Source organism: Serinus canaria, chromosome 1 (assembly GCF_022539315.1).
Source record: "Serinus canaria isolate serCan28SL12 chromosome 1, serCan2020, whole genome shotgun sequence".
In the NCBI taxonomy this organism is placed as follows: Eukaryota; Metazoa; Chordata; class Aves; order Passeriformes; family Fringillidae; genus Serinus; species Serinus canaria.
The window spans coordinates 14,723,447-14,731,020 of NC_066313.1; the positions used below are offsets into that span (position 1 = coordinate 14,723,447).

Here is a 7,574-nt window from a genome sequence, read left to right on the forward strand (position 1 = left end):
AGTGAGAAATCCAAATAGTGAGATGTATGAGGCACTTATGACCCAGGTGAAGGAAGGTTTAGTCACTGTAATGTTGGAGTTGGGTGCATAACTAATTTTTAGGTCAATTGAATCCATTTCACAATGAGGTTTTAATGTGCAAATTATTTCAGCCCCTGAAACAAGGATTTATGTTTTTTAATTAAAAAAAATATTGTCAAAACAATGTTGCTTTGTCATTTCTGAATGAAAGATTTCTATCTTATTCAAGTAAACAACACCAGAGGACCAAATAACTTCATCAAATTCCACTTTTAATTAGCATCATCCACTGAAGCACTGACCTAAAGCAAATGTTTCTCTGACATCAGAATTATTCAAAATTGGACACAGTCTCACTTGACAACAAATTGAAACAGATTGTTTTTTAGGACTCAAGTGCAGCTAGTTCTGCTATTTTTTTTTCCTAAATTTTTCCCTCACTTCTCACTTCTGAGCCAGACAGCAGATAGATAATTGTGTACTCACCCAGCAGAGCTGTGTGCAAATCTACCACCTTTTAAGGGAGTTGGCCTGAGGTTTTCAGCTCTGAAAATAAAGTTCTTAGCACCTCTCCAGAGACGGATTATAGGGGGAAAAAGGTGCAGAGCAAACCACAGACAGGTGGGTTTTACTTTTAATTTCTCTCTGCTCTCCAGGCCTCGTCTCCTCTGACAAGGAGAGTGCATCCTACGTGCTGCAGAAGCCGGAGGGTGGGAACTTGCTGGCCATCATTGTTGGCGGGGCGCAGGAGGCGCTGGATGCCCGTCCAGGATCCTTCACCTTGCTGCTGAAGAACAGAAAGGGATTTGTGCGCCTGGCCATCCAGCATGGGTGAGGAAAGGGGTGGGGTCCAGGGCTGCTGAGGGAGGGGTGCTCAGCTCTGTGACTGGTTAATGGGGTGTTTCTGTTTTGGAGAAGAATGAAGGGGTTTTGGAATGGGCTTTGCTAATCATGACACCCTATTGGTTTTGATTCCCTGCAGCATCCCCCTGGTCCCTGCCTTTTCCTTCGGGGAGAATGATGTCTTTGATCAGGTGAACAATCCCCAGGGCTCCTGGCTGCGGAGGATTCAGCATTTTCTCCAGCAGATCATGGGCATCTCCCTTCCCCTCTTCCATGCACGAGGCATCTTCCAGTACAGCTTTGGGATGATACCCTACCGACGGCCCATCTGCACCGTGGGTGAGTCCATCCACAGAACTCTGACATCATGCCAGACACACTCAGGCTGGCCAAAGTGGGGAAACGGGGACAGTCCCTGGGTTGTGTCATCCTTCTGCCAGGCTAAAGCCTCATGTCAGAGAGCACAAGTAGTGGTAGGCTAGAAATGTGCTGCAGAGCAGCATTCCAAACTGTTCATGTGTCTCACTGTTTAGGCAGTCTGGTTTGATGTCATGACAGATCCCAGCCCATCTGGGCTGTGCTGTGAAAAGCCCCAGAGCAAATGTGGCCAAGCTCATCGCTCCTGTGAGATGTAGACAGCCCCAACACCACAACATGGTGACAAAAACCACTGCAGTAGGGTTGCATTAAATATCTGCCAAGGCAGTTTAACAAACACACGTAGGACCAGCAGGTCAAGGGAGAGGATTCTGCTCCTCTTCCCCATTCAGGTGAGACCCCCTCATGCAGTGCTGCCTCCAGCTCTAGGGCAAGAATATCAGAAGGATGGGGAGCTGCTAGAAACCATGGAGGTGCTCCAAAGGCTTAGAGCATCTAGGAGATGGGCTGGGAGAGCTGGGGATGTTCAGGCTGGAGAAGAGAAGGCTCTGGGGAGACCTTAGAGCCCCTGCCAGTGCCTAAAGGGCATCACAGAAAGGGGGAACTTGAAGGGCAAATTTGAAGGGAATTTGAAGGCAGATTTTGGAAAAGGGAATGGAGTAACAGGATGCCAGGGTTAAATGGATATTAGGAAGAAATTCTTGGCTGTGAGGTCCTGGCACAGGTTGCCAAGAGAAGCTGTGGCTGCCCCTCTTCTCTGGAAGTGTTTAAGGGCAGCTGGGACAAGGCTTAGAGCAACCTGGTCTAGTGGAGAGTGTCCATATTCAAGGTAGGGGGTGGAATGAGATGATCTTTATGTCACTCCCAAGCCAAACCATTCTGTGATTCTCTGAACACTCAAGCAGTTTGCAGCTTTGCTCACTGTCCTGTGCAGACACATCTGCAATTCCAAACCTATCTGCATGTGAGGAAGATGAACCATTTTGACCAGAGACCATGTCCATGGGAGACCAGATTTCAAGAAAATCTTTGGTTTTGAATAAGTTTTCCAATATCTCCATGCTTGGTCCACCAGTGGCTGATGCTCTGTGAATTAATTTAATTTAAAATACTGTTTGGAATGGTTAGAGCTTACATCACTGATTAAGTTTGACATCGAGCAATTACTTCTAATTGTATTACAACCTGTTTGGATTGTCTCAATGGTTTTATAAGCTATGTAGTATCACATGGGCTCTTCACTAATTGGATGAAGAATAGCCTTATGTTGAAACCCTCTGTCACTTGACAAAAAAAATTTGAGTAAGAGACCAAAGCAAAAGAAGTTCCTCATGGATCTTCACTGTCCCCTGCTCCTGGTAGCTCTGGGAGATGGAAAGGCATGTGTATTTAAGTAGTGTGGGGCTCCCCTGTTCCTCACTTTCCCCATTTACAATGCAGATTCCCAGGGCCATGTGGAAACAACTTGGAAAACCCAGCCCAAATATTATTCTGTCTTTATATTGTGTTTATCTGCAGCACATCTGAGATGTGAGAAGCAGCTCTTGGGACTGCATTGGGATACAGCTCTTCTTACTTCAAAAGGCTACACAGAGGGTCTTTGACATTAGCCAGCTTTGCAGATGGGTAAACTGAGGCAAGGACCAGTGTGATCCTGGAGACCAAGAGCTTGGTCAGGATCTGAGCCACCATCCCTCCTTGCCTGTGCTATCTCCCAGGCTCCAGGAAATAACAGGTCATACTGACCTGTCCATCCTGGATGGGCTCACCTCAGCTCTGTGCTAGGGTGAGCAAAGTGTTCAGAGATACCTGACACTGGCTCCTCCTAACACCTGTACTTCTTTTCCAGTTGGAAAGCCAATTCCAGTGCAGAAGAAGCACAGACCCTCTGAGGAAGAAGTTGATCAAGTCCATCAAAAATACCTTAATGAGTTGTCCGAGCTCTTTGAGAAGCACAAAGCTAAATACAATGTCCCAGAAGACAGCCACCTGGAATTTATATAGAGTGCCTTAAGCAAGGTGAAACTATGGAGATCAAGCTTCAAGTTTCCCCCTTCTCTGGAACTACTTCACAACCTCAAAATAGTCACAGTTAACACACAGTCTATATAGTGTAGGGAAAAGAGCTTGATTTTCCCAGTATTTGCATGGGTGTACAGCCAGGTTTTTTCATTTTTTCTCCATGTAGAAGACATAAAAGAGAAGAAAAAAATTCTCATCTGTGGACAGCACAATTGAAACTCCTCAGCACAAAAATAACACTTCCAGTCTGGCATGGATGCCAGTTTATACAGATATTTCCAAGCAGTTCTGAATTATTTAAATTATTTCCTTTGCATTATTTTCATTTTGAAATGGGACAATGAGCCACAATTTGTGATGAAGGCATATGGTTTTTAAAATATAATCCATCTAGATCAATAAATGAACATTGTTTTTTTGGTGCTCTTCATGTTTTGAATTGCTTTGGGCTCTTTTCTCACCACCTGAGGCAGAATTTATCAGAAAGATCCAGCATGATGCCAAGCATCCTCAGCAGCATATGCCATAGCCCTCTCGCATAAAAGAAAATAAATAAATTCCATTATAAATGTGTATTGGAACTATAAAAAAAACCAGGAGCCACTCTGGCAGTCACATTCATACCACCAGAGCTGGGATTGAGCCTTGGCAGCTCCACATTCCACACTCAGTCAGACTGGGCTTCCTTACTGCCTGTGTTTCCCACAGTCTCAGACATCTGGATCCTTCAAATAATTTAATCATACAGGAACAAAATAGCAGCTTGGGGTGAGACCCTCCAGAAGTGACAAGGAATTTCCAAGAAAAGAAACCCTTGGCTTATGTGCCCTTATTATCTGAGTGCGTGGGAAAGTCTGGGCTCTTCTTGCTGAGTTCTTGGCTCCTGCTGTTTCTTGGAGTGTCCATTCACCTGGCTGTGCCACAGGTCCCTGTGCCCTTTTGTTTTGCAAAGGGTCAGCACTTGCCTCTTGCCTCCAGCTCTTGCCACCAGAGCTCCATCTACACCTGGAACTGCAGCTGCCCCTCAGCTGCTTGCTCCCGGCTCTGAATACATTCTTTAATAATTAGATTAGAAATAAATCTGTAATTTCTAGGAACTCATCCAAAGGGCTCACCATACCTGGGCTCAAGGAGTCCTGCTTCCAGTTTGGTTAGTTTAATCCCAGACATCCCTTCATAGGAACATGACCAGTCACCAGCTATGGTAGCATTTTGTTTTACAAATGAGACCATTTTCTTAGGAAAGAGGAGCATGACTAGGACATGGGGAAAAGGAAATGTGATTTGGACTGGAAGTATCAATTCAGGTTTGGGGGAGCCACATTTGGCAGGTGATCAAAGCTCTAAATAGCTGCTTCTTTTTGATATCCAGAACTTCATTAAACTTTGCACTTAATGGGATTTTGCAGAGTGGAAGTTTCAGGTGGCAGGAAGCCATCTGCTCAGTTCACCCTTACAGAGCCCTGATACTTTAATCTTCTTCTTTCTCTCGCCCTTTATTTCTTTCTCTTCCTCACATCCTACTTCCCACTTGCGAGGAGCCACAAAAAAATCCTGCAGATCACACGCGCTTCATTTTTGTTCTTGAAACTGCAAGAAGTGCATTTAACAAGAAAAACTTGTTAAAAAATTGAAAACTCTGTCTCAACTGACAATACCAGGTCATCATTGGGGTTTATTTCCTTTTTCTGCCTCCTGTCCTGACCAAGGCTGCAAGGATTCCACCGGATTCTTAATCTCAATATCTCCCTGCAAATCCCTCCCATTCCCAGAAAACAAGCAGCAGCAAGGAAGAATTTAATGGAGCCCTGCTCAACATTCTAAACACTCCTGTAATCCCACACTTAATCCAGTCCAATAAAACAGGTCACATGTTATGATTTCTATTTTTCTTTTTCTTTTGTTCTTAGTTAATGACGGAGTTGCCCAAGCAGGACAAAGATTTTCTGCACCAGAAACAAAAAGAAACGTATCTCCCACCCTTTTCTCTTGGAGTTCATCACCATCCAAGCTTTACCCCAACTCCAGGTTTTTTTCTCTATCCTTTCTTCTTCTTTTCCTTTTATGTGGCCATCGACCCACAGATCTGAGGAAGGTTGCCATGACCTTATAGAAACATCCCAGTGGAGATCAGTGCCGGAGGGAAGCGATGGGGATCGTCTCCAGAGTCACAGCATGGTGTGCTGTGGGGATGGGGGAGGTCTCCAGAGGTGAGGATGAGGAGCTGAGATCTCAATGCAAGGGGAAAAAGAGCAAAGGTGTTGCTGTTGGGGTGGAGATCAGCAGTGAGAGGAGGGAGAGAATTTGGGGAGATGTGGTGATATTTTGGGGTTGTAGGAAATGGACAGGGGAGGATGCAAGGTCACAGACAAGGATGACAGATATTGGTAGTGACAAGAGGGGTTTGGTCAGTAGGAGAGACTTCTATCCCTCTGAATGTTCCCAATTGTCCACAGAGGCCTCAGTCTTACCCTTCTGGGGCAGTTGAAGTGATGCCCCTTGTGCCAGAGACACACCTGCTTGAGAGGTGGGCTGGCCCATCACCTTCCTGTCTTGTGATACCATTCTGAAAGAAAGAAAAGGCAGAAAATGGGTGGTCAGGAAAAAATCTCAGGGAGGCATGAGAAGGAGGATGCTGAAGCTGCCTGAAAGTTGTTGGGGTGGTGGTCAGAGAGATCCAAAGGCGATGAAAGACCACAGTGCTGGAGGGGAGTCACAGGAGAGTGTTGGCTGCATGTAATTGGCTTCCTTCAAGGCCAGTTTTATCTCACAGACTGGAAAATACCCTTGATGCCCCAGCGACCTCTATAACCCAGGAGGGAGAGGTCAGTGCCTGGGCTTGTGTTAAATATAACAAGAAGAACAATAATTCATAGGCATCTTTGCAGCCAGGACTATTCAGGGAGCTCAGCACAATGAGAGGTCCCATCTCAAGAAGCCAGAGCTGTCTCTGGGCAAAACACTGTAAGCCAAGAAGCTTTTCTGCTATTTCAGTACAAAAAGGGGTGAATATTTCACACAGAGCTGTCTGGAGGATTAAAACTCCTCTGATGCTACACAAGGCAGGAAAAGCCTAAAGGAAGGAAAAGTGCTCAGATCAACCAAACCAAACAATGTTTAGATTTGACTCTTCAGCTTGAAACTGACTTAATTGGAGTTGCCTCCAAGGCACCTTCAACTGAGGGACCTTCAAACTGCCACTCAAAATAAGGACCACTTAAAGCTAAAACAATACTGTTTGTTTACTTCCAGCATGTCCACTCCCTACTTACTCATCTGGTTTTGATCTGAGAAACAAGCCCAAGGAGAAGAGATATATCCAATTGCCTTTCTTGCAGAAAAGTCAAATTTTACCCTTTTTGGGACTTCTGTGGAAATTTTGAATTGGAAAATACAGTAAGAAATAAAAGTGTGGTGATTCAGTATTCCCCTCCTGCCTGTCTCTTCCTCCCACCTCTTCTCTCCTGATCTCTCCTGTATTTCTGTTGTGAGAGGCTCTAATCTGGATTTGCCTTACTTAGCAAGTTCAGATCATGAGGCTCAGAAGAAAACCTCTGGTGACTGATGAATGCAATAGATGGACTAATTCTCCAAGAGGAGGAAAGCCAAGCAAAAAATGCTTTTTTGCCCTTCTGCAGCTCTAGTGCTGCAAAGTTGTTTTACTGTCCTGAGAATGGGATTAAAAGATTGCCTGCTGTTGCAATCAAAATTAAAAGTCTTTCTGCCAGTGCAGAAAGACGTGTGGTTTTCTGCTCAGGAAAGATTTGCTGCCTTTAGTTCAATAAAGTCCCAAAATGTGGGATGCTAAACATCCCTCCCTTATAGCATACCTTTCAATAAAGGAAATAAAATTGCAAGTGCCTCTGAAACCCATCACTTTGCATTAAAAAAACAAACTAAAAAAGAAACACAAAACCAAATCAAGAATTTACTTTTTTTTTTTTTTTTTTTTTTTTTTTTTTTTTTTTTTGTTTTCTTTTCAATTTAAACATTTGGAATAATAACATTTAAAATATTTAGAAAGCCTGGGTCTCCTCACGAATATTGACACTTATTTTTTGGGATAATCTGTTAATTCTGTCTGACTTCTAACCAGTGAACTCTCTTCTGCATCTCCCATCATGTGAGCTCACCTCTTGACACAATCTTTCTGGGAAGAAACCTCTGATACAGGATTTTGGCAAACCACCCTGTTCAGATTATAAAAACCATCAGTGAAGAAATAATCTACAGTGACCAACAAGGCAGGAGGGTATATATTGGATTTAAGAAATTATTTGGTATGATTTATCCATTTTTCAAGCTTGTGC

General features: G+C 44.0%; 1 protein-coding gene across 1 annotated transcript in view; it reads left to right on the forward strand.

Annotated features, from left to right (window-relative positions):
* Nucleotides 1–3,487, forward strand: part of MOGAT2 (monoacylglycerol O-acyltransferase 2) — a 28,174-nt gene extending 24,687 nt beyond the window's left edge. The window contains exons 4-6 of the mRNA XM_009098895.4: nucleotides 678–852; nucleotides 1,004–1,203; nucleotides 3,092–3,487. Coding sequence (XP_009097143.1) covers nucleotides 678–852; nucleotides 1,004–1,203; nucleotides 3,092–3,246 — 530 coding nt within the window. The 3' untranslated portion in view covers nucleotides 3,247–3,487. The remainder of the gene's footprint in view (nucleotides 1–677; nucleotides 853–1,003; nucleotides 1,204–3,091) is intronic.
* Nucleotides 3,488–7,574: the final 4,087 nt, after the last annotated feature.